The sequence below is a fragment of the Planococcus citri genome, chromosome 5, assembly GCF_950023065.1.
Source record: "Planococcus citri chromosome 5, ihPlaCitr1.1, whole genome shotgun sequence".
Lineage (NCBI taxonomy): Eukaryota > Metazoa > Arthropoda > Insecta > Hemiptera > Pseudococcidae > Planococcus > Planococcus citri.
The window spans coordinates 13082375-13109416 of NC_088681.1; the positions used below are offsets into that span (position 1 = coordinate 13082375).

A 27042-nucleotide genomic window follows, 5' to 3' on the forward strand; every position below is an offset into this window, starting at 1 on the left:
AGAACAAATTTTTGCCATTTTACAAGATTGTATTTCATTCTGAAAAATATTTTCAAAAATTAATATTTCAGTAGAAAACAGCAGAGACGAAATTTGATTTTTTTTAGCTTCATCCCCACCTTAAGTTTTTTATTCAACTCCACTTTTCATTAGAATCAGAGCTGGAGCAAAATCTTGAGTGCACCAACATTTTTCCTCTCCTTTTACACAATCATATTTTCCAAGACTGTCTCTTCAAGATACTCCTAATCTTGGAATTCAAGTTCTCGTTTCATGATCATTTCACTAATTAATTCCATTACCATCGTCATAAATCCAACTACCACAAAACTTCATTTAAAACGAACTCCATTAAAACCCTCAACAATTATAATAAATACGTATATTTAATTCATTTATACACATCACAGTACATATCATCAAACATATCACAACGATTTAACTTGTACTACTATACAATACGAGATCAGCTCACAAAACCTCATAGAGCCAATCTCGTTTCAAAATGGCGTTCAAAAAAATTCAAAGTGAAATGCATAATCAATCATATAGTTCATAGTACATATGTAGATAGACAAATCGGACACAAATAATTCGAAGTAGGACAGAAACAGACTCAATTGATAACACAACGTAACGTAACGTAACGAAAACAAGTCGCGAGATCAACCATAAATCACAACATTATATGCTTTTCAACAAGTCAATCACACTACGAGCAATTAAAGATTAGGTAGGTACGTAGTAATCTACTAATCTATAATGCGAAAAAAAATGGGGCAAGGAACTTGGGAAGGTAGGTATAGTATGTATAAAGATAAGGATAAGAGAGGACTATACAATAACATGGGTATGGGTAAATTTTCATTAATTTTAAAAACTCGTCAAAAAACATCATCATCGACACACTGCTGCTGCCGCCGCTGATGATGTTGCCGTCAACTCAATAATATAATCATTCGTAATCGAAATAATACCTACTTAAATTGATAAAACAAGGAATACGATTGGATTGGATTGGATTTGATTTGATTAATTAAAAATTATCATAATAATTCATACCTACATTCAGTATATGTATTACCTATTCAATTAACTAGCGCTACGTGAACGCGTAATTATTATTATATGTAAATAAATGCACTAAATCATTGTATGTATTTTTGTCTTTCTTTCATGGGACCTTATAAGATAGGTAATAATTGAACGGCCTTGGATGGCCTTCAAAACAGATAAAATTCGCTATGAAGAAAAAAAAAATGGGTAATAAAGCGTCGTCGTATCGACGTCGATACGTATTGTAGGTAGTTTAGAGGTAATTACCGGTCGCATTTTGTTAGGTCGTTTTGACCATAAAATAATCGACCAGCTGATTTAAGAATAAAAAAAAAACAGAAAACAACTTGACGTCGATTTTTCACCATAAAATAAAAGAGACGTATCGTAGCGATACATAAATCAATAAAATTCCACGTCATAATCATCGTCGTCATCGTCGTCATCGTCGAATCAACTAACGTATAAGACAAAAGACCACAAACAAAAAAAATACTCTATCTAGAATAGTAAAATTGAGCACATCGCGAATGCGAATACCCTTGTTGGGATTCGGAAGCTCTCTAATCCTCGCTGCTGATACCACTGGCGTACATCTCGTTGCTATCTGTATACTCGTCATCGTCCGGTTTGGAGAAAAACTGCTCCCAGTATCTATTCGGCGAGCTCGGGCTACCATTAGACATGGTCGAGTCGGTCCCCAAGCTTTCCAGCCCATTCCACGCGCTGGATTCGGGCGATGGTAACTTCAACGCCGCCAGTGAAGACCCATTGGTCACCGATCCGGCCACATTGCAGAGTGACGACATCGACGTCGTCTCTTTGGGCGGCGTTGTGGTCGGATTCGAGATCATCTGCTCCAAGAACGCGTCCAGTTGCCGGAACGATAATGAGTTATGTAGCGTTTCAAGCGGTCTGATGGCTGGAACACCTCCGCATCCTTCTATGGCCGCCGAAACGGACGCGTTGTTGGGCAGCATATCTCGCAAATTCGGCGTACTCGAAGATCCGCTGATAACAGCAGTGCTGAACAAGCTGTTAGTCGAGCCAGGAGTGGCGTTGAAGTATCTGCAAATGTGATAGCTGCTGATCACGTGACCTGGTATGGGCTGCGGTCCGTTACGGTGATGATGATGATGATTGGTCGTGACGTCACACGACGACTCTTTCAGGTAATTCATGTGACCGATGCTGTGACGATGCCAACGCGATCCGCTATCGTGGCTCGAGTCGTCTTTATCCTTCAACTTCTTGACCGTTTGCTGGTCGTAGCTGCGAGACCTGTGTTCGTGATCCGGCAGCACGAGTCGGACCTTGTTGCGAAGTCTGGTGTTGCTATGTTCTTTGAAATCGGTAGACGTGATTCGACGTAACGTGCTGGAGGAATCGTCTTCCTCCTCCATGGTCTCCAGGTCTTTACGACTGCCAGTGATCGGTATCGGTTCGGAGATCTTCATCTTTGAACGGAACGCTGACTCTGAGGAATCACCTGAATCAATATCCATGGCTTCGTGGGCATCCATAGGAGATACCGATCGATCTGGCGAGATTGGCTGGAAGACATCGGTCTCCAGCATACTCATATCGGATTCGTCTTGCTCTTCGCTCTCCTGGATCGGATGCTCGTTACGACTATGAGGTCTGAACCCAGGCCCTGGAGGAAGGTTCTTCTGAACGCAGCAATTCACTCCTGGGCTGAAGTGCAACTCGATATGGAACCTTTCCTCGGAATTCAGAGCTTTGGTGGGGTCTTCGTACAGCATTATGACTATCTGAGACATGTAGTTCAACTCGGATATCGTACTGGTGTAATCCATCGCTCGACTCCACTGTTCGTCGCAATCCTTCGTGATCAAGCCACCAAACCTGAGGACATTCAGCAACGAATGAATATGGCTCTCGCTGGTGAAATATAAACGTGTCCTGACATGACGTCCGGGACTCGAGACACCATCAGAGTACCTGGGATTCAACCGGTTCACCGTTTCACCGAGCATATCGTCGTCTTCGATATTTCGCTGCAGATCGGATTTGATTTTCTTCAGCAGAGGCGTGCAAATACCCTGGCTAATGCTGAGCTTCTCGTTCATCGTTAATCCATACTCTTGAGGGATTACTATATCGGCCAGGTACTTGGCGTGGATATATAATTCTTCTGCTTGATCGAACTGCAGAGTGTGCTGGTTGTGTTGCAGGTCGTATTTGATGCAGTCGTAGATATCCGGCACTTTGGATATATCGAAGGTGTTGTTCTTGTTGCAGAAGTCTTTCTCGATCTTCCCCCAACGTCTTCCCATCAGTTCCCACGTTTCGCCATGGTACAAAATGGCGTCCTTGGTCTTCGGATCGTCTTTCTTGATACGTACGATAGTCATTAGTTTTTTAATAAGCTCTTGAACGCGTTCGCAGCACTTCACAGGGTTCTTTACTATATCCAGACCTGCGCTGATACTCGACGAATTACAAGGATTGATTGCCAATCGATCTTCAAGCGTGAACTCGCGATCTTGCTGCATTAACGAGTGCAGACGAGCCTTAACGATGTTCTGCTGCTTGCTGGCATCGCAGTCGTTATCCAGCAGTCCATTTGTATTGGCACTTTTCACCATCTGCACCAGTATCGGGGTCAGTTCACCTTCCAGCGCCAGGAGTCCTTTGGCAAAGGCAGCAGCCGTCATTTGGACACGTCCTTCATCGCTGGCGTAGATCTTCAGGTCGTGACGAAACGTCGAATGCAACCTGAGCAAGCCCAGACCCTGGGTACCGATCGAGTCTCCGCTAATGTGACGTCCTTGACCACCCGGATACATGCAGCGAAATATACGGCCCAGTTCTTCGGCTTGGATACGTCCAGCTGGTGTGAGTTCGCCGCCCCATTTCAGTATCAGCACCAAGGAAGGCTGTTTCTTTTGTTCGACTACTTCTTCTGTATCGCTGCTCGATCCGCGAGGCCTGCCTTTGGGCTGGTACTTCATTTGCACCTTGCGATTGATACCGGAGAAATGACCGTACATCTCTAGTACGCTTTTCAGCTGCTCGAGCTTGACTTGTATGTCTTCGATTTCCGGACTGGCGGCTTTATGCTCGATTTCGTTGAGTAAGTATCGAGCTATGTCCAAGATCTCCTGAAGCTGTTTGGGACGCTTGAGTTTAACGTGGCCGTCGGCTCGACCGCCGTATTTTTCGAATATCTCGAAGAATTTCGGATGTCTGACCTCGACCTTCATCTTCTGCTTAGGAGTACGGTCTCCATGACGGATAACCGCCACAACGCACCGTAATTCCATCATTTTACCCACCGTTGTCGGTACGATAGGCGGATCGTCCAGCTGGAATGGCACGTTCCAGGGTATATGCAACGTCGGAGCCAGTTCTCGAAGCACCATGTTACCCAAGATCTTGCCGCAATCGTCGTAATACTTATTGGAATTCTTTACGAAGCTGAATCCATTCACGTCGCAAACGAATGATTTACCGTTCGCTCTGAGTAAATCGAATCCGCAAACAGTTTGTTTAAAAGCAGTGCAAACCGTTCGTGAAATCATTTTCTCCGTATTGCTCAAAATCACCGGATACCTGACTTCTTTACCATCCCGATCTCGTTCCACTTTACCATCCAGAGCCGGAGACTTTCGAGCTTCGGCGTGAGCGTAATCCGGCCCAACTGTGTAAACCTTAACATCGGTACCGTCGGTGGGCATGAAATCTTCATAAATGAACGATCCGGTTTTACGAACCCGAGATTCGGGCGAATAAACACTGCTTCGACTTCCGATTTTGCGAAACAGACGCTGACTGCCTCCTCCGGCCGATGTAGGGTAGTAAATATAGATATTGTGGTCTTCGGCCGATACAGGTTTCTCGACGAATGGTTTATTGAACACGGTACCGTTCACTTCGACGTGGTCTTCGGATTCGATCAGTTCGTGCATTTTTGGATTGGAAGAGTCGCGATCGAGAATCGCGTATCGAGGTATTTCGATTCCGTTTTCTTCCAAAATCGAGTATACTCGTCTGCGGTCTTGGATGTCGTACTGCATGGGTAGGTCGTTGATGACGTACGGTTTACGTAGCTCGGCGTACTGGATGGCTTTGTCGAGTGGGAATCCTTTCGAGTGAAATGAGACCAAGCAGTCGCATATCGGCCATTCTTCGATCGGTTTCATGATCACTTCTTCCGGGAAGACGACCACCTGCAAAATGACACGTCGATTATTAGTGATAGAATCAGGTAAAAAATGAATTAATTATAGTAATCAATAAATCGTCGAATTGGAGAAAGGAAATTTTCTAAACCACATTCAATTCTAAAATTCATATCTGATTGGTCGATGAAACTGATTTCGTTCAATATTTTCCAAAAATTGAAATCTCTGGGAAAATGTTTTCAGTTTCAAATCGAGTGTAACTATTTTTAAAAGCTAAAAAGTGAAAATAAGAAACAAAATATACGAAAATTATTTTCAAATACTGCCCAAAATATTGAAATATTACAAAAAATCCCACAAATTAGGAAGCAAACTGTTCGAAATATTTTTTTTAAATCACGAAAGTGGTGCAAAAATTGATTTAAATACTTCAGAAGTAGATCAAATACATTTATGTTGAAATTATTCAAAACTGAACGAAAATATGTAGATTCAAAGCCGAGAAAATTAATTTTTAACTCGATGAAAATTTCAAAAAATGTAAGAAGAAATTTCAAAAATTAGATGAAAAAAATTGCTCAAACGAACGTGAAAGTTGATAAAAGAACATTGAAAACTATTCGAAAAAAATTGTTCCTGAAATATAGAAAAATGTCGAATTTTACAAAATATTATCAATAAAATAATTGAGTATTAACGAAACTCGAGTCGAAAATTTCACAAAAATAAGTGCTTCAAAAGCGATGGTGAGATTATTATGAAAATAATTCAGAAAAAATGCGTAAAATATTACAAATTTGAAACAATTTCTATTTTTCATCAGTTTTTTAAAACATGATATCGTTCGCGAACAAATTACCTCAATTCCAGCATAAACTTTCACAAAAGTATTCAATTCGAGTACGGTTAGTGAGAGTCGTTTGCGAAAGAATTGACTAAGTTGTCATAAGAATTGTTCGAGAACGAAATATGCATTCAATTTTCACGAGAATTTTTCACGAATGAATCCATGCAATCTTTATGTGAATCGCTCTGGAATGAAGAACGAATCACTTCAAATTTTGAAAAAATCACTCGCGAACGAATAGTTTCATTTTCAATACAAATTTTCGCAAAAATATTTCAATAAATACAAACACGGTTACTGTGAATCGTTCGCGAACGAATTGACTCAATTTCCGCATAAATTAGTCAAAAAATTCAATTTTAGTTTTCCATTTGATGTAATGTAAATCATTAAAGAACGATTCGGCTCACCGATCATGAGAATCGTTCGCGAACGAATTTACTTAATTTCAGCATAAATTGGTCAAAAAATTCAATTTCAGTTTTCAAATTGATGTGAATCATTAAAGAACGATTCGGCTCACCCATCATGAGAATCGTTCGCGAACAAATCACCTCAAATTTGGAAAATTGGAAAAAATCACTCGCGAATGAACAGTTCGAATTTCAATGCAAATTTTTGCAAAAATATTTCATATACAAAACCCGGTTAATGTGAATCGTTCGCGAACGAATTGACTCAATTTCAGCATAAATTAGTCCAAAAATTCAATTTTAGTGTTCAATTTGATGTAAATCATCAAAGAACGATTCGACTCACCCATCGAGAGAATCGTTCGCGAACGAATCACCTCAAATTTGAAAAAAATCACTCGCGAACGGATAGTTTGAATTTTAATCAAAATTTTCGCAAATTGCAAAAGTATTTAATATTCAAACACGGATACAGTAAGAATCGTTCGCGAACGAATTGACTCAATTTCAGCATAAATTAGTCAATAAATTCAATTATAGTTTTCAATTTGATGTAAGTAAATCATTAAAGAACGATTCGGCTCACCCATCATGAAAACCGTTCGCGAACGAATCACCTCCAATTTGAAAAAATCACTCGCGAACCAATAGTTCGAATTTCAATACAAAATTTTTGCAAAAATATTCAATATTCAGACACGGTTAGTGTGAATCGTTCGCGAACGAATTGACTCAATTTCAACATAAATTGGTCTGGAAATTCAATTTTGGTTTTCAATTTGATGTGAATCATTAAAGTACGATTCAGCTCACTCATGATGAGAATCGTTCGCGAACGAATCAGCTCAAATGTGGACAAAATCACTCGCGAACGAACAGTTCGAATTTCAATCCAACTTTTTGCAAAAATATTTCATAAACAAAGACGGTTAATGTGAATCGTTCGTGAACAAATTGACTCAATTTCAGCATAAATTGGTAAAAAAATTCAATTTTAGTTTTCAATTTGATGTGAATCATCAAAGAACGATTCGACTCACCCATCATGAGAATCGTTCGCGAACGAATCACCTCCAATTTGAAAAAATCACTCGCGAACGAATATTTTGAAATTCAATACAAATTTTTGCAAAAGTATTCAATATCCAATCACGGTTAGTGTGAATCATTCGCGAACGAATTGACTCAATTTCAGCATAAATTGGTCAAAAAATTCAATTTTAGTTTTCAATTTGATGTAAATCCAAAATCTAAATCATTATAGAACGATTCGGCTCACCCATAATGAGAATCGTTCGCGAGCGAATCACCTCGAATTTGGAACAATCACTCGCGAACAAACAGTTCGAATTTCAATCTGAATTTTTGCAAAAAAAATCAATATTCAAACACGGTTAGTGTGAATCGTTCGCGAACGAATTGACTTCGTTTCAACATTAATTGGTAACAACATTCAATTTTAGTTTCAGTTTGATGTGAATCATTCGCGAGGACGATTTGGCTCACTCATCATGAGAATCGTTCGCGAACGAGTCAACTTTACTTCAACATGTTTTTCTACAAAACCATTTGGTTCAAATTTTCAATGAATCGTTCGTAAACGAATCGACTCAATTGCCATAAAAATCACTCCCGACTGAATCGATCACACTTGCACAAAAATCATTGGCAAATGAAGCAAAGATATCTCCATGTGAATCGTTTAGGAACGAACGAATCACACAAATTTTCGAGTGAATCGTACGCGAACGAAACAACTAAATTTCGACATGAATTTTCGAGAATATCCAACCGCGGTTTCATTATTCATGTGAATCGTTCGCGAACGATCGTACTCGGTTATCACGAGAATCATTTGCGAACGAATCAACTCAATTTTAGCATGACTTTTTGTAAAAAATATTCAATCTCCAAAATCGTTCGCGAACGAATTGTTTGAATTGAATGCGAGTAATTCTTAATCAAACCGATCACATTTTCAGCCTTTGACTGAGAGAATCGTTCGTAAATGAATCAACGCAATCTTTATCTGAATCGTTCAGAAACGAACGAATCACTCCACTTTTCGAGTAAATCGTTCGCGAACGAAACAACTAAATTTCAACTCGAATTTTCGAAAACATCCAATTTCAATTTCATGTGAGTCGTTCACGGACAATCTGACTCGATTGTCACGAGAATCGTTCGCGAACGAATCGAGTCGATTTCAAGTTCAACATGACTTTTTGCAAAAAATATTCAACGATTCGACTCAACTTCAACATGACTTTTCGCGTAAAACATTCAATCTCTAAAATCGTTCGCGAACGAATTGTTCGAATTGAATGCAAGTCATTCTCAATCGAATCGATCACATTTTCAGTCATCAGGAAAATCGTTCGTGAATGAATCAAACGCAATCTTCATGTGAATCATTCGAAAACGAACGAATCACATCACTTTACGAGTGAATCGTTCGCGAACGAAAAAACTATTTTCGAAAATGAATTTGTGAAAATATTGAACTTCAGTTTTATGCGCATCGTTCTGAACAATTCGACTCGGGTCTCATGATGAAAATGTGAGTCGATTCGTTCGCGAACGAATCTGTTTGAAATGAAAGCGAATCGTTCTTTATCAAATCAATTACATACATTTTCAGGGAACCATTCGCGAGCAAATTTGCAAAAATATTCAAAAAGTATTGAAATTATGGATCGAATGAATTTTTCTATCAAATAATTTGTCGACATTGTTGAAAAAATTTGTTCAAAAAAGGCCCTTAACCCCTCTTTCAAGTGCACAGAAGTCACCAAAATTTCAACATTGATTTTCTTCACTTTTTTCTTCCCAATTTCCAAGCTTTCGTAAACCGTCCCCCCTCCCTCCACCTTCCTCTAAAAAAATCAAAACTACTTACAAACCAAAAATCATCTGTACCTACAAGCATTATTCTTGGATATTTTAATTTATTGAATTGATTTTAGGACAACTTCTAGACTTTTGATCCGATTTCTAAACTTTTCCTCGCAGCATCTTGAACCCAATTTGGACACTTACACAAAAATCAGTATCTATTTTTAGAAAACGTAACTCAGAACTCACCTTGATATACTCGAACTCCTCCAACCGATTGAGTATCTCGCGCATAGGCTTCGACTGCGACTTCTTCTCCATGGCGCAAATGCCCACAATGACCTGTTTCCGATCGCAGTCGTAATCATCGTCTCCGCTATCGTCCGAGTAATCGTCTCGTCTCCTCATCGAGCTCGTATCTCCGAGAAAATACGACGAGCGACGATTTTTACGCAGACCTTGGTATCCGTGCTCCAACTCCGTGTAGGACATTTTGCTCGGTGGAATGTACGTAGTAGTGTAGTAATAATACAAATTCGACTCGAAGGCACATCGGCTCAAACATCAGCTCTTCGCCGACTTCAATCATCCATCAAAGCGGCAACTCGCACTGCCACTGAAAAATATACATAGTCTTTCGTTTAATTAACGAATCAATTTCCTAATCAATTAAATCCAATATCAATCAATTCTCGAAAATATACAGTACAAAATTGGTGATTTCTCTATGTACACTGGTTCAAAAAAGATAACGGTTCGACAACAAGACGACGACGACGACCATGTTTTCAAAAAAAAAAAAAAATCGAATCCCAAAACCAATATTATAGGTAATTCATAGTAGGTACCTATTCGACAATGAATTTCTATTTATCTACCTATACAGTGACCATACAATGGTCGGGTTGCGTTAATTAGAACTCTACGTACACCGACAAAAGAATCCGAAACTGTTACTCGTAATTACGATTACAAATAAATAAATAAGTCGGTACAAATACACACGTGATTTGGTTCTCAGAAAGAGTTGGGAAAAAACGATGAATGGAAATACAGTCGATAGAAAGAGGAGGGGAAAAATCAAAACCCTAGATTTCGAAATGATTTCCCATTCTTTTCTTTCTCGTGTACTTATTCCTTCAACAAAAACTAGGTGGCTGTATCTGAACGCAGAGACATTTATTATAAGGTTGTATTGTTTGTGAATGTATCACATAACAGGTAAAAAAAGAAGGCGGTATCCCGTGAGTGTGCTACAGTGGTCGGTTCATGTCCATCTTAAAAGAAGGGTAGTTTAGTTGCGTGTAAATTACATTGAGAATTCCGAGACAGAAAATTGTACGAAGTACGAACTCTAACAAGAAATTGAATTGAAACCAGGGGGGGGGGATTTTCACCCCTGGCGCTCAGTAAGTCAATTTTATAACAGTTAAACAAATTATTTTAGATAGTACTCACTACATTGTCATATAGGTAAAATACTTGAAGAATCTAATTGGCAACACAACACCTCATTCTCATCAGACAAGAAGTTTTTTAAACATGGTTCAAAAATCAATCCTTGATGAATATGTTGCCTTTTGGTATGTTCCAAAGAAATAACGAACAATCCAAAGAGTTACTCCAGATCAGTAAAAAAAAAATTTCAACTCAACATTTATTTTTGTTTTTTAAAGAACAATAATTAGCCAATATTCGAGCACAGAGGTTAAATCTATACGAGAAGCAGGTTTAAATATCACATTACAAAATGTATTATTGGCAACGCTGCATCACAAAAAATTAATTTCTACAGTCCAAACGAGTCATCTTTCCTTGCAAGGCTCTCCATATCAAAGAAGAAACTTCATCAACATTTTATTCATTCCACATTAAAACAACAAATCGTCAACAGAATGTTGAAAATATATTATTGGCAACACCGCAATATTGGGTGGGGACTTTTTTTCAACATTGCACTGTCCAAAAATCAATCCTCAACAGTTCTAAAAATGTCTCAAAAAATCTGGGGTTTCAGTTCCAAAAAGTAAAAATCTGAAAAATTATGAGAAAAAAATCTCAAAATAAATTCAGGGGTTCAAAAAATTGAAACATTCTACCAGCGTTAAAACAAACGGGTGTTTTTCAACAACAACGTATGGACATGGAATTTGGAAGTAGATCAATAAAAGTAGGCACACTTGAAATATCACATCATGAAAATGCATTATTGGCAACGCTGCGTAAAACAAAATTAGATCTGGCACCAAACAAATCATATTTCTTTGTTAAGCTTTTCAAATGAAAGAACAAAAATTCATTAATATTTTAATCAATCTCCATTGAAACTTTATTATATCCTTACCAGAATGTCAAAAATGCATTATTGGCAATGCTGCGTAAAACACAATTAGATCTGGCACCTAACAAATCATCTTTCTTTGTAAAGCTCTTCAAATGAAAGAACAAAACTTCGTTAATATTTCATTCAATCTCCATTGAAACTTCATTATATCATTATCAGAACGTAGAAAATGTATTATTGGCAACGTCGCACCAATAAAAATACAAGTATAAGATGGATGTAAGCTGGACAATCAAATTTCAGTCCATTGTTTTTCTGAACACATCTTATGACTGACTTATGTTGCTATTCGTAGTATACCATTTCCAATGTGAAATTCCCAAGAGAAGGAGACCCCCCCCCCTCCATTTCAGACAAAATCCCAATTTGTAAAATAGGGACATGTGATACATCAATTGACATGTTTTTTGAGGCGCTGAAAACGAATATGACGCTAGTTTTTCAATCGGAGTCAGTATAAATGCACTTATGTGCATTTTGAAGAAAAATAAACAACATTTTTTCAACATATAATTATCTTATCAGAACCCAGATGCAAATTAATTCATCTAAATACAAATTTTAAAAGAAAATTCACATCACAATCCTACTTTAATTTACTCAGACCGACTGCAGGAGTACTAACTTGACCATTAGCGCTTCGAGGGACAACGTAACTCTGTAAATTTATGAGAGCTGTCTTGCTGACATAGCCAGTAAGCAAATTACTTAGCTGAATAGTATAATCGTAAAAATTTTTTGCTGATTTCTGGATTGTTATTTGTAGAATAGAGCAACTTTTTCGCTACTCTCGAGTAGCTATTTCCTGGCAGGTTTAGAAATTTATCAACAAGCGCCATAGGAGCATTCGTATCTAATAAAACATCCGCTGTAAAGAACTGCGATACTTCAGGATCGAGCAAGTTGACATTCGGTAGCCATGGAAAACCAGAATACGATCTGCTTAGCTGGATTTTGACGATCAATTGGTGCACATTACCGACATAAACGATGAAAGGCAAAAGCGATGATAGAAGTTTGGCATAGGGTAAGTAATCCGAAGGGATTCGATTTTTTCCATTTGATGACATAGCTCGATCTAATTCCGAGATCAAGGCATATCCATCTAATGTATTTTCGAATGAATATTTCATCGTTTTTCCCAGAAGGTAATGAAAGGGATCAGCTTGGTAGAATACATCGGGTGATAGAAGATTGCGTAACTTTGATGAGAAGTCTTTTGATGATAGAGGTTCGACATTTGTTTCGGTCTTCTTGAAGTTCGCGTCAGTTTTTATGAAAACGATGAGGTTAGCCTGGAATTACAAGTAAGTTTTGATCTCGTTCAAGCACCGACGACACGTCATGTCACATTGAAAATAAGATTTGTCTGTCCAATGATGTCGAATTGAATTTTTGCTTACACTTGCCGTAATCAACGGTTTTGAAGAAGAAGAAAAAAAAAACCTACCAAAAGCCACTTTCAGTCTTTCAGTTCTGGATTCCAAACTGACGTCATCTCATGTTCTGCTGATTATAATTCATCAACACGAGAAGACTGCACAAAATTCAATTCGACCACATAAGTTCACAATTTTGCAAAAATGTTGTCAATACTTACACCAATTAGGATCGTCAAAGTTGCCCGCAACATCGAAAATGTTGTCATAGATAGTTAATTTTTTCCAACTGTTTGTAAATACGATGAACGAAAGTTTGCCATAACTTTGTGAAAATCAGCCAAAAAACTGTTGGTTTTTATATCGTACCAAATACGCAGTACTCGTCGATTTCAAGGAAACACGATTTTTCGTTTTCATCAATTTGTCAACACGTTATTGCCATTTTTATGGGCAACACATTTTCAATTCACTTTGAAGTCTTCAAAAACGAAAATTTATCTACTATTCCTTTGAAAGTTCATACTTCATAGTAGTGCCGGAAATCCATTTTCATAAATTTTAAGCATGTCTCCTTTCCTCTTCCCCGTTACCTAAACACATGGGCCTAAAAATCGGAGTCTTAAAGGACTAGTATTCCTAGCTGAAAATTGTGGAATGCTGTCCTCGGATTCTTTTCATCATTGAGTGTCTCAAAAAATTTCAAATCCAAAAAGTTTCCCCCTGTCACCCACCACGACCGAAGTGACAAAAAATCATACTTCAATAATTCAACTCGTTTACAGTAAGTAATGTTTGTCCCATCTAAAATACATCGGAGAGACATGGATCTACTCATGTGAATTTTTTACAACATTTTCACTCCTTTCTCCTTTGGAAGGAGGGAACTTTGGTAACCATTTCTTAGATCACATCATAGAAATTCGAGGGCATTTATCTTACTTTATCCAAAACTTTTTATCAAATCGTACATTTAGAGTAAGAATTGAAAATACATACTCAGAACTTTTTGATATTGAAAATGGGAGTCCCTCAAGGCTCTGTGCTTAGCACCAACCTATTTATACTACTAATTGATGATATCTGTAGTATTATTCCCCAACCTCTTTCCTTAAGAATTTTTGCAGATGATATAAACATTTCAATACGCTCAAATAACATCAAACTAGCCTCAAGAATGATCCAAAAAACACTCAATTGTATTGAAAAATGGGCTGAATCAAATGGACTAACATTTTCTGAATCTAAAACTCACTGTATGCTTTTTACTAAGAGAAATAAAACTTACCCAGAACCTATCCTTGAATTCAAAGGACATCCTTTAGTTTTGTAATCAACTACTAAATTCCTCGGACTTACTTTTGATAAAAAACTTACTTAGACTCCTCATTTTCTCAACATAAAACCTCAACTTAACAAACGTCTAAATTTACTAAAAATTGTTAAAAATCTAAAGTATAACCCATCACGCCAACTATTACTCCACTTGTACAAAGCTCTGATACGTAGTAAAATTGAATATGGAAGTCCATGCTTTACAAACCTCTCAAATAAAACTACTAACATTCTCAAAACTGTTCAAAATATAGGTGCTCTCTATTCTTCTCCAATTATTAGCATTTATTGTGAAGCTGCAGAGCTTCCTCCTCATTTTAGGAAAATTCTCATGACAAACAAATTCACAACAACTGTTGCAAATAATCCATCTCACCCTGTTCAAAAATTACTCAATGCCTACAACTTTCAGCATTTTCTCCATACTTCAGGTCCAATCCTAGAATTTATCAGAACAACCTACAAATCAACCTAGAAAACCTTATCCATAAACCAATATCTTATCCCCCTTGGTATCTCAAACCTATACAGATGGAACTCTATTTAAGAAACTATCCAAAACATGACCACTTCACATTATTAATCAAAGAGTCATTATTTAGAACTGTTATCAAACCATACTCTCTAAATTTGAAACAGTGAAATTTCACTGTTTCAAATTTAGAGAGTACAGAATATAACTTATGCTTCACAGATGGTTCAAAAATTTCTAACATTCATACTGGTTATGCTTACTCAATTAATGACAAAGTTCTCAATTTCAAAATTCACAACTGTGCCTCAATTTTTACTGCAGAACTCACTTCCATAAAACATGGCCTAATAGATATAACTTCCATTATTCAATCAGAAAATGAAAAATTCTTAATCCAAAGCGACTCTCTAAGTTCACTGCTATCCATTCAAAACATTTTTTCAAGCCTCTCTTGTCCCAAATCTGGATATTTATTTCAATTGCCTGGCCAAAAATTCTCAAATTGAACGACTTTTTTTTGATTTTCAAAGGACCTTTGGAGCACACAACCTCCTACAAATTCTTCACTTCGTTTCAAGACCACATTACCTTCAATATACCAACTTGAAATTTCTTATAATGTAGGTACTTAATAACCTTTAGAGGAAAAATGCTCCACCTTTTCAACGTCCTTGAGAAGTCCAATGGATGAATTGATTTCAAAATTTCATTTTTGAAAAGTCAGACTAAAAAATTACATGGTGTATCTGCTTTGAAAAACATTGAATTTAATTCATCATTCGCGTGAGAAATCAAGAACTTCCTCAAAATCATTTTGAAAACTAAATATAAAAATCCAGCCGAAACAAATCATCATTTCTTGAAAGGCTTTTCAAATGAAAGTAGAAAACTCCGTTGATGTTACACTCATTCTCAATTGAAACCATGTGTATTATGTATCGTTATAAGAATACAGAAAATGTATTATTGGCAACGTCGCACCAATAAAAATAGGACCACAAGAAGGATGTAAGCGATTTTTAACAACAACATTGGAACACAGAAGGTGGATACAAGAATGGACACTTGAAATATCACATCATGAAAAAGCATTATTGGCAACGCCGCATAAAAAAATTATTTCTGGCGCCCGGGCCAGAAAAATACTAATTTCTTGTGAGGCTCTTCAAATGAAATAAAAAACTTCATGAACATTTCATTAAATCTCCATTTAAACTTTGTATTGTTATCAGCACGTTGAAAATGTATTATTGGCAACGTCGCACCAACAAAAATACAATTACAAGAAGGATGTAAGCTGGATGATCGAACAGTCTATTGTATAAATTTATTGCTATTCTGAACACATCATAAAAGTGACTTATGTTGCCTTTCAAAACATACCACTTCCAATGTGAAATTCCCTAGAGATGGAGGAACCCTCCCCCCCCCCCATTGATTATAGCCAAAATCCGATTTGAACAAAAATTGATTGACATGTTTTTTGAGGTGCTAAAAACGAATATGGAGTTGGTTTTTCAGTTGGGCCAAGTATAAATGCACTTTGTACATTTTTAAGAAAAAAAAAACAAACATTTTTTAAACATAATACCTATAATTCTCTTGTCAGAACCCAGATGCAAATTAATTCATCTATTTGTACATACAAATTTTAAAAGAAAATTCACACCACAACCCTACTTCAATTTACCCAGACCAACTGCAGGAGTACCAACTTGACCATTTGCACTTCGAGGGACAACGTAACTCTGTAAATTTATCAGAGCAGTCTTGCTGACATAACCAGTAAGAAAATTACTTAGCTGAATAGTATAATCGTAATAATTACTGCTGATTTCTCGATTGTTATTTTTAGCATAGATCAACTTTTTCGCTACTCTCGAGAAGCTATATCCTGACAGTTGTAGCAATTTATCAACTAGCGCCATAGGAGCATTAGTGTCTGATAAAACATCCGGTGTAAAAAACTGCGATATTTCAGGATCGAGCGAGTTGACATTCGGTAGCTGAAAAGTGCCTGGACTGGTTTCCAGTCTTTTCTGGATGTCGACCATTATCTTGTGCACATTCCCGAGGTAAACGATGAAAGTCAAAAGCGACGATAGAAGATTGGCGTACGGTAAGTTATCTCGAGGGATTCGATTATTCCCATTTGATGACAAAGCTCGTTCTACTTCCGACATCAATGCATATCCACTTAATGTATTTTCGAATGAATATTTCATCGCTTTTCCCAGAAGGTAATGAAAGGGATCAGCTTGGGTGAATACATCGGGTGATAGAAGATCGCGTAAATTTGATGAGAAGTATTTTGACGATAAAGGTTCGACGTTTGTTTCGGTCTGCTTGGAGTTCACTAAGGAGTTGGTGTCGGTTTTTATGCAAACGATGAGGTTAGCCTGGAATTACGAGTAAGTTTTGATTTTATCTTTTAGGCATCGACGAGTCACACTAGACGTGTTCTTTGGGGAGATTTTCGAGAATCTGGATTTTGGCAGATTTACAATCCACGAGAATCCGCTACGGTAATAGATTTTGAAAAAATGGATTTTGGATTTTACCTACTTGAAAAAATGAGATTTTTTTCGAAAGTTGATAAATGGAATTTAAAAAGTGGGAAAAGAAGAGATTTCAAAAAACGGATTTTTGAGAATCTGCCTATAAATCCGTGTAAAAAGAACACATCAATTTAGATTCCAAGCTGACTTCATCTCGTGTTTGGAGTATATCATCAACACCAACATGGAGAAGACAGCAGCTTGAAATCAGAGACAAATGTTCAGGCAGAATTATTCAAAACTGATTACAAACGAACATAAAAATTCAATTCGACCACACGAGCTTGTAATTTGCAAGAATGCTGTCTATACTTACACCAATTACGATAGCCAAAGTTGTACGTAACATCGAAGAGGTTGTCATAGTTCGTTAATTTTTTCCAACTGTTTGCATATACGATGAACGAAAGTTTGCCATAACTTTGTGAAAAACAACCAAAAAGCTGTAGGTTTTTATATATCGTACCAAATACGCAATACTCGTCGATTTCAAGGAAAAACGATTCTTTATTTCATCAATTTGCCATCGCGTTATTGCCATTTTTATGGGCAACACATTTTCAATTCACTTTGAAGTCTTCAAAAATGAAAAATTTACTATGCCTTTGAAAGTTCATACTTGATAGTTGTGCCGAAAATCCATTTTCATAAATTTTAAACATGTCTCTTTTCCCCTTTCCTGTTACTAAAACACATAGGCCTAAGAGTCGGAGTCTTATCAACAAAGGACTGGTATTCCTAGCTGAAAATTGTAGAATTTCATCATTGAGTGTCTCAAAAAAATTTCAAATCCAAAAAGTTTCCCCATGTTATCCACCTCGACCGAAGTGACAAAAACCCATAATTCAACTCGTTTCAAGTAATATTGTACCTAATGTTTGTCCCATCGAAAATAAACCGGGGAGACATATTTTTTTCAAAATTTTCACTCCCTTCTCCTTTGGAAGGAAGGAACTTTGGTAACCATTTCCTAGATCGCATCATATTTCAATAATTTTAAAACATTTCAACATCACGCTGATATATCTTTGACACGACTCGAAATTTGAAAAACTTTTACATTAAAAAACAAAACTTTCCAACAAAAAAAAAAGTAGAAAATTCGTCAAATCATACGAATGTTTCAACAAAAAATCGGAATGGATAATCTGGACACATAAAAACATTTTGGACTCAATGGTGAGTTGAAAGATAGAGAGAGAGAAGAAAGGGGGGGTTGAAAAGCACCAAACAATTTGGAAAATCAATGCATCATTCACTTTCAAACATTTTGTATCAGCAGTGACTTTCCCAAGCTTCAAAAGGATTATGCAGAACCTCAAAAAAATGCTGAAAAAACCTCATAGCATTCTCCCCCTCTCCCCTCCAGCTCATTCCTTTTCAAAGGTCCTTTGAGGCACACAACCTCCCACAAATTCGTCGGTTCGTTTCAAGGCCACCTTACCCGAAATATACCAACATGAAATTCTTATAACAACGTTCAGAGGAAAAATGCCAACGAATGACTCCCCCTCTCCCCTCCAGCTCATTTCAAGTCACTTATGTCGAAAATCAGAGTATTTATTTCAATTGCCTGATCAAAAATTCTCAGATTGAGCGACTTTTCTTAATTTTCAAAGGTCCTTTGAGGCACACACAACCTCCCACAAATTCTTCGGTTCGTTTCAAGGCCACCTTACCCGAAATATACCAACATGAAATTCTTATAACAACGTTCAGAGGAAAAATGCCAACGGATGAATAAATTTCAAAATTTCAATTTCGAAAGGTCAGACTAAAAAATTACACCTTATAAAATGTGCTTGACAGACATTGAATTTAATTCATCATTCGCGTGAGAAATTAAGAACTTCCTTAAAATCCTTAAGAAAACGAAATATGTATAAAAATATGTACAGACGAAACAAAATCATGTTTTCTTGAAAGGCTCATCAAATCAAAGAACAAAACTCTATTAACATTACATTAACTCTCTAATGAAACAATGTATCATTATCAGAATGTCAAAAATGTATTATTGGCAACGTCGCACCAATAAAAATAGGACTACGAGAAGGATGTGAGCAATTTTTAACAACAACATTGGAACACAGAACTAAGTCGATACATGTATGCACACTTGAAATATCACACCATGAAAATGCATTATTGGCAACGCTGCATAAAGAAAATTATTTCTGCCGCCAAACAGAATCATCTTTCCTTAAAAGGCTTTTCAAATTAACAAAAAAAATTCATGAACATTTCATTCAATCTCCATTGAAACTTTGTATCGTTATCAGAATGTCGAAAATGCACTATTGGCAACGTCGAAATGAATAAAAATAGGAGTACAAGAAAGATGTAAGCATTTTTTAACAACATTGGAACACAAAAGTAAGTCGATCCAATTAATGCACATTGCACACTTGAAGTATCACACCATGAAAATGCATTATTGGCAACGCTGCATCAAAAAATCCTCTTTCCTCGAAAGGCTCTTCAAATGAAAAAAAAAAACTTCATGAACATTTCATTCAATCTCCATTGAAACTGTACTATGTAATGTTATCAGAACGTCGAAAATGTATTATTGGCAACGTCGCACCAATACAAAAATATGAGACAGTACAAGAAGAATGTAAGCAAGATGATCAAAATTCAGTCCGTTGTATAAATTTACCAATAGTTATTCTGAACACATCATAAGAGCGACTTTATGTTGCCTTTTGGAGGATACCATTTGATTTCCAATGTGAAATTCCCAACTGAAGGGGGCGGAACCTTTCCCCTTGATTTCAGTCAAAATCCTTATTTGAAAAATACGAACATGTGATAAATCAATGGACATGTTTTTTGAGATGCTGGAAATGAATATGGCGTTCGTTTTTCAGCTGGATCCAGTATAAACTCACTTTGTACACTTCAAAGGAAAACAAAAATTTTTTTCAACATTTAATTCTCTTATCAGAACCCAGATGCAAATTAACTCACCTACATACAAATTATAAGAGAAAATTCACTTCACAGCCCTACTTCAGTTTACTCAGACCAGCTGCCGGAGTAACAATATCACCATTTGCATTTCGAGAGCCAACGTAACTTTGTAAATTTATCAGAGCTGTCTTGCTGACATAACCAGTAAGCAAATGACTAAGCCGAATAGCATAATCGTAATATTTGTTTCCGATTTCTCGATTGTTATTTGTAGAATCGATCAACTTTTCCGCTACTCTCGAAAGGCTATTTCCTGGCAGGTGTAGCAATTCATCAACAAGCACCATAGGAGTATTAGTGTCTGACAAAACATCCGGTGAGAAGAACTGCGATATTTCAGGATCGAGTGAGTTAATATCTGGTAGCCGAAAACCACGAGGACTGGTTTTCATTCTTTTCTGTATTTCAACCATTGATGTGTGCACACTTTCGAGGTAAATAAAGAATCGCAAGAGCGATGATAGAAGTTTGGCGTATGGTAAATAATCCGAAGGGAATCGAATCTTCGCATTTGATGACATAGCTTGATCTACTTTCGAGATCAAGGAATATCCATCTAATGTACGTTTGAATGAATATTTCATCGTTTTTCCCAACAGATAACGAAACGGATCAGCTTGGGTGAATACATCGGGTGATAGAAGATCGCGTAAACTTGATGAGAAGTCTTTTGATGATAAAGGTTCGATATTAGTTTCGGTCTTCTTGGAGTCTACTAGGGAGTTAGCGTCAGTTTTTATGCAAACGATGAGGTTAGCCTGGAATTACAAGTAAGTTTTTGATCTTTTTCAGACACTGACACGTCACATTGAAAATAAGATTCATCTCGAGCAAAGAGTGAGCCTTGTATTGTGAAGTCGAATTGAATTTTTTGTTACACTTACACTTAATCAACATTTTTTACCAAAAGCCATTTTCAGTTCTAGATTTTAAGCTGACGTCATCTCATGTTTTTAGTACGTATATCATCAACATCAACCTGAGAAGTGACAAAAGCTTAAAATCATTTACAAAAATTTGGGCAAAATTATTCAAAACTTATCACAAACGAACATAAAATTTCAATTCGATCACATTGGTTCGTAATTTGCAAGAATGTTATCATATCTATACTTACACCAATTAGGATTGCCAAAGTTGCACGTAACATCGAAGAGGTAGTCATAGTTCGTTAATTTTTTTCAACAGTTTGCAAATACGATGAACGAAAATTTGCCGAAACTATGTGAAAAACAGCTAAAAACTGTTGATTTTTATATCGTACAAAATACGCAGTACTCGTCGATTTCTAGGAAAAACGATTCTTTATTTCATCAATTTGCCATCGCGTTATTGCCATTTTTATAGGCAACACATTTTCAATTCACTTTGAAGTCTTCAAAAATGAAAATTTACAATGCCTTTGAAAGTTCATACTTCATAGTTGTGCCGGAAATCCATTTTCATGAATTTTAAACTGTCTCCTTTCCCCCTCCCCGTTACCAAAACACATTTATTTTAATTGGCTGGTCAAAAATTCTCAAATTGAGCGAGTTTTCTTAATTTTCAAAAGCCTTTTGGGGCACACAACCTCCCATAAATTCTTCAGTTCGTTTCAACGCCACCTTACCTTGAAATTCTTGTAATAACGTTCAGAGAAAAAGTGCTTCAACTTTTCAGCGTTCTTGAGAAGTTCAACGGATGAATAAATTTCAACATTTCAATTTTGAAAGGTCAGACTAAAAAATTACACCGTATAAAATAATGTGCTAGAAAGAAATTGAATTTGATTCATCATTCGCGTCAGAAATTAAGAACTTTCTTAAAATCGTTTTGAAAACGAAATATAAAAATACAGACGAAAAACAAACATATTTTCTTAAAAGGCTCTTCAAATGAAACAACAAAACTCCATTAACATTACATTCATTTTCCATTGAAACTATGTATCGTTATCAGAATTTCTATAATTGGCAACGTCGCACTAATAAAAATAGGAGTACAAGAAAGATGTAAGCAATTTTTAACAACATTGGAACACAAAAGTAAGTCGATACAAGAAGTATGCACATTGCACACAGTTGAAATATCACACCATGAAAATGCATTATTGGCAACGACGCTGCATAAAAAAATTATTTCTGGCGCTAAACAGAATCATATTTCCTTGTAAGGCTCTTCAAATGAAAAAAAAAAAACTTCATGAACATTTCATTCAATCTCCATTGACACTTTGTATCGTTATCAGAACGTCAGAAATGTATTATTGGCAACGTCGCATCAATAAAAATAGGAGTTCAAGAAAGATGATTGCATTTTTAACAACATTGGAACACAAAAGTAAGTCGATACAATTAATGCACATTGCACACTTGAAATATCACACCATGAAAATGCATTCTTGGCAACGCTGCATCAAAAAAATTATTTCGTACGCCAAACAAATCCTCTTTCCTTGAAAGGCTCTTCAAATGAAGAAAAAACTTCAAGAACATTTCATTCTCATTCAATCTCCATTGAAACTGTATTATGTATTGTTATCAGAACGTAGAAAATGTATTATTGGCAACGTCGCACCAATACAAATATAAGTACCTACAAGAAGAATGTAAGCAAGATTATCAAAATTCAGTCCATCGTATAAATTTACCAATAGGTATTCTGAACACATCATAAGATTGACTTTATGTTGCCTTTTGGTGGATACCACTTCTAAAGTTAAATTCCCAACAGAATGGGAAGGAACCTTTCCCCTTTATTTCAGTCAAAATCATTATTTAAAACGAACATGTGATACACTAATAGGCATGTTTTTTAAGATGCTGGAAACGAATAGGGCGTTCGTTTTTCAGTTGGACCCAGTACAAATTCACTTTGTTCACTTTAAAGGAAAAAAACAACAAATTTTGTTCAACATATAATTCTCTTATCAGAACCCGGATGCAAATTAATTCACCTACATACAAATATTAAAATACTGTTCACATCACAGCAATCCTACTTCAGTTTACTCAGACCAACTGCAGGAGTAACAATGTCACCATTTGCATTTCGAGATCCAACATAACTTTGTAAATTTATCAGAGCTCTCCTACATGCATAACCACTAAGCAAATATCTGAGCTTAATAGTATAACTGTAGTAATAATCATTTCCGATTTCTCGATTGTTAAATGCAGAATCGGTCAACTTTTTCGCTACTGCCGAGAAGCTATTTTCTGGCAGGTTTAGCAATTTATCAACAAGCACCATAGGAGCATTCGTGTCTAAGAAAACATCCGCTGCGAAGAACTGCGATATTTCAGGATCGAGCAAATTGACGTTTGGTATCCGAAAAATACCTCGACTGGTTTTACGTTGTTTCTGGATGTCAACAATTGATTTGTGCACACTTCCGAGGTAAACTATGAAAGGCAAAAGCGATGATAGAAGTTTGGCGTAGGGTAAGTAAGCCGGAGGGAATCGATTCTCCCCATTTGATGATAAAGCGCTATCTATCTCCGAGATCAAGTAATGTCCCTCTAATGTTTTTTTGAACGAATATTTCATCGCTTTTCCCAGGAGGTAATGAAAGGGATCAGCTTGGGTAAATACATCGGGTGATAGAAGATCGCGTAAACTTGATGAGAAGTCTTTTGATGGTAAAGGTTCGACATTTGTTTCGGTCTTCTTGGAGTTTGCGTCTGTTTTTATGCAAATGATGAGGTTAGCCTGGAATCACAAATAGATTTTTGATATTACTTAGGCACCGACGACATGTCACATTGAAAAAAAATTATCTCGAGCAAAGAATGAGCCCTGTCCAGTGAAGTCGAATTGAATTGTTAGTTGAACTTGCACTTGATCAACATTTTGGAAAAAAAAAATACCAAAAGCCACCATCAGTTCTAGATTCCAAGCTGACGTCATCTCATGTTTTTAGTAAGTATATCATCAACATCAACATGAGAAGTGACAAACACTTAAAATCATGTACAAAAGTTTGGGCAAAATTATTCAAAACTTATCGCAAACGAACATAAAAGTTCAATTCGACCACATTAGTTCGTAATTTGCAAGAATGTCGTCTATACTTACACCAATTATGATCGCCAAAGTTGTACGTAGTAACATCGAAGAGGTAGTCATATTTCGTTAATTTTTTTCAACCGTTTTCAAATACGATGAACGAAATGTTGCCAACACTTTGTGAAAAACGGCTAAAAACTGTTGATTTTTATATCGTACCAAATACGCAATACTCGTCGATTTCGAGAGAAAACAATTTTTAATTTCATCAATTTGTCAACTGGTTATCGCCATTTTTATGTGTAATGAATTTTCAATTCGCTTTGAAGTCTTCAAAAATGAAAATTTACTATTCCTTTGAAAGTTCATACTTCGTAGTACATATCTGAAATTCATTTTCATGTCACATTCAATGGGAGACTTCGAGATTGCGACGTGCGAGTCACCATACCTCTCAGTGGTGAAATCGAAAATTCCGTTGAAACCAATACTGAGAACAGCGATGCGAAGGGAAATGAAAGCACTCGACGCGAAAGAAAAGTACACCTTCTACATCAAAGTCATGAACTGTTACACCAAAATTGAAGCCAAACAATTTGCCGAAATCAACGCCAAAAAAGTTGCCAAAATCATCGAATAGTTCCTTGTTTGGGAATGACGAGTTTGATGATGCTAACGAAAATTACAACGATGAAAGTCAAGACGATTCTGTTCGTAATACAGAATTGACTGAATGGCAATTATTACATGACAGAAATAATTTGAAATCTGGAGACGTCAACGACCTCGCTAATTGAGTTGAAATCGAGATTTACCTGGCTGAATTTGAAGCTTCATCAAATTTGTACGCAGAAGCTGTTCGAAGCCAAGGTCGTTCCAAATGGAAAAACACTATGGATACCTCGAAGAAATCCAAAGCTGCTAACAACGCGGCAAATCTAGGTTCTAGACCTCGGGGAAAGCTATCAGACATGGATACATCTGATGTTTCCTATCGATCATTGATCTGCAGTACACACGGCGAGCTGCTGTACGTCACTAGAGACACACACCTCAGCATTGAGATCTCTGGAAAATCTAACCATTGAAGACATTGGCTGTATGAAACGCGTAATTCGTTACTTGTTCGGTATGATTGATAGATAGATGAAGTATTTCAGCTGTGCTAATTTCGCCGGATAACTGAGTACGTTTCACTCAACAACTGGCGTACCCATAGAAAATGCCGACATATATAGCAACATTGTGGATCAATAACCCTCATAGAAAATCACTACTAGTGACTTCAAAAAATTACTAGCGTTTCTGAAAAGGTTACTAGCGATACCAAAAGCGTTACTAACGCTTGTACTGACGCTACTAGCGACCAGATCGATGCTACTAGCGATCAGCTTGGCGCTACTAGCCACTGACTCGACGTTACTAGCGAATGATTTAACGCTACTAATGACCAAGCCGACACTAGTAACGACTGAACTCACACTACTAACAGCTATGGCAGGTACCTACTACCTAGCAATCGGTGAAAATTAAATTAAAGAATTACCAAAAACCATGTGTTTTTTTTAAATTATGAATTTTGAAAAGTTTCCGCTTGGGCCAGATCATTTTCACTTTCCTTTTCCTTCCTCCGACCAAAATTAGATATGTAGTAGCAAAATTTGCTTATCACATCACAAATAATGCTGTTTTATTTTTACTTAAGAATTGTCAATTGTCAAGAGCTTTTGTTGTGGCTTGCTCAGTTGCTCGGGCTCCATTTATATTTTTAAAATTTGGAGGGGGAGTGGAGGGGAGGGGAATGGAAGAAAGTCCATGATTTTTCCGAATAAAGCCTAAATTCCAGTCGAAAAATGAAAAACAATTCGAGGTACCAGCTCCCTTGGAGGGGGAGAGAAGGGGAGAGGAACGGGAAAAAGTTCATTTTTGCAAATAGAGCCTAAATTCCAGTCGAAAAATAAAAAAAAAATTTCGAGGTACCAGCCCCCTCGGAGGGGGGAACGAGGGTAAGGGGACGAAGAAGGGTCCATTTTCGCAAAGAAATATCAAATACGAGTGTATGATATCCATTTAATTTTTATCTAGAAATATTAACACACCAAAAACTCAGTTTTAATTTTGTAAAAAATCATCAAACTTGAAATTTTTATAAGTCCAGAGTGCTAAAAAGTGCATATTATACTTAAATGTTTCAAACTCCTCATCTTCCAACTTCCTCAGTGGCCTAGTTGGTTAGGCAGGAGACTAGAGAGTGAGGGATCGCAGGTTCAAACCCCACCCCAGGCATGAAGTTTTTTTTTTGTTTTCAAAATTTTTTGGGGAGAATTCGTTGTTCTAGAAGGGTCTACAAGTAAATAACTGCCATTAACATGTTTTTGTCATGATTTTCAGTGCAAAATGCGCTTTGCGCGTGTCACTACTATTGACAAACGTTACTAGTCATTAGTAACGTCTGTCAGTAGTAATGACGCTACTTGCCAAAAAAGTTACTAGTGTTTTTTTTTAGTAATGACGCTAGTAGTGATTTTCTAAGAGGGAAATGACAGCAGTTGGTATCTGACTTGAGTTGCATATCCGAGCTGATCACTGCTAGTGTATAAGCATCTTTAACCTGGACCAAATTTGAGAAAACGTGATTGCCTATAGTTTATATCTCCATACACCCCTCCAGGTTTTCTTGTTGGAAAGA

The 27042-nt window shown here is 36.7% G+C and overlaps 4 protein-coding genes across 5 annotated transcripts in view; all 4 read right to left on the reverse strand.

Annotated features, from left to right (window-relative positions):
* Window positions 1-367: 367 nt before the first annotated feature.
* l(1)G0196 (inositol hexakisphosphate and diphosphoinositol-pentakisphosphate kinase) overlaps window positions 368-27042 on the reverse strand; it is an 80526-nt gene continuing 53851 nt past the window's right edge. For both annotated transcript variants that reach the window (XM_065368980.1, XM_065368981.1), the window contains exons 2-3: window positions 9549-9915; window positions 368-5249 (exon numbers count right to left, since the gene is read on the reverse strand). In XM_065368980.1, the coding sequence (XP_065225052.1) occupies window positions 1620-5249; window positions 9549-9791 (3873 nt within the window). In that variant the 5' untranslated portion in view covers window positions 9792-9915 and the 3' untranslated portion in view covers window positions 368-1619. The remainder of the gene's footprint in view (window positions 5250-9548; window positions 9916-27042) is intronic.
* LOC135848898 (uncharacterized) lies at window positions 16283-18408 on the reverse strand. Its single transcript, XM_065368983.1, has 2 exons — window positions 17707-18408; window positions 16283-17231 (listed from the first exon to the last, which is right to left on the reverse strand). Exons 1-2 carry the CDS (start codon window positions 17752-17754, stop codon window positions 16509-16511), a joined length of 771 nt encoding a protein of 256 aa, XP_065225055.1. The 5' UTR covers window positions 17755-18408; the 3' UTR covers window positions 16283-16508.
* On the reverse strand, window positions 19710-22102 carry LOC135847701 (uncharacterized). The gene is made up of 2 exons (XM_065367368.1): window positions 21484-22102; window positions 19710-21124 (listed from the first exon to the last, which is right to left on the reverse strand). The coding sequence occupies exons 1-2, from the start codon at window positions 21529-21531 to the stop codon at window positions 20402-20404; spliced, it is 771 nt and encodes a 256-aa protein (XP_065223440.1). The 5' UTR covers window positions 21532-22102; the 3' UTR covers window positions 19710-20401.
* On the reverse strand, window positions 23250-24602 carry LOC135848897 (uncharacterized). The gene is made up of 2 exons (XM_065368982.1): window positions 24423-24602; window positions 23250-24056 (listed from the first exon to the last, which is right to left on the reverse strand). The coding sequence occupies exons 1-2, from the start codon at window positions 24471-24473 to the stop codon at window positions 23343-23345; spliced, it is 765 nt and encodes a 254-aa protein (XP_065225054.1). The 5' UTR covers window positions 24474-24602; the 3' UTR covers window positions 23250-23342.

Bases quoted from the DNA above. Each gene is read 5' to 3' on its own strand.
- LOC135848897 (XM_065368982.1), bottom strand. From the start codon at position 24,473: ATGACTACCTCTTCGATGTTACTACGTACAACTTTGGCGATCATAATT. The intron at 24,057-24,422 runs GTAAGTATAGAC...TTGTGATTCCAG, and splicing joins CTTTGGCGATCATAATTGGT to GCTAACCTCATCATTTGCAT.
- LOC135848898 (XM_065368983.1), bottom strand. From the start codon at position 17,754: ATGACAACCTCTTCGATGTTACGTACAACTTTGGCTATCGTAATTGGT. The intron at 17,232-17,706 runs GTAAGTATAGAC...TCGTAATTCCAG, and splicing joins CTTTGGCTATCGTAATTGGT to GCTAACCTCATCGTTTGCAT.
- LOC135847701 (XM_065367368.1), bottom strand. From the start codon at position 21,531: ATGACTACCTCTTCGATGTTACGTGCAACTTTGGCAATCCTAATTGGT. The intron at 21,125-21,483 runs GTAAGTATAGAT...TTGTAATTCCAG, and splicing joins CTTTGGCAATCCTAATTGGT to GCTAACCTCATCGTTTGCAT.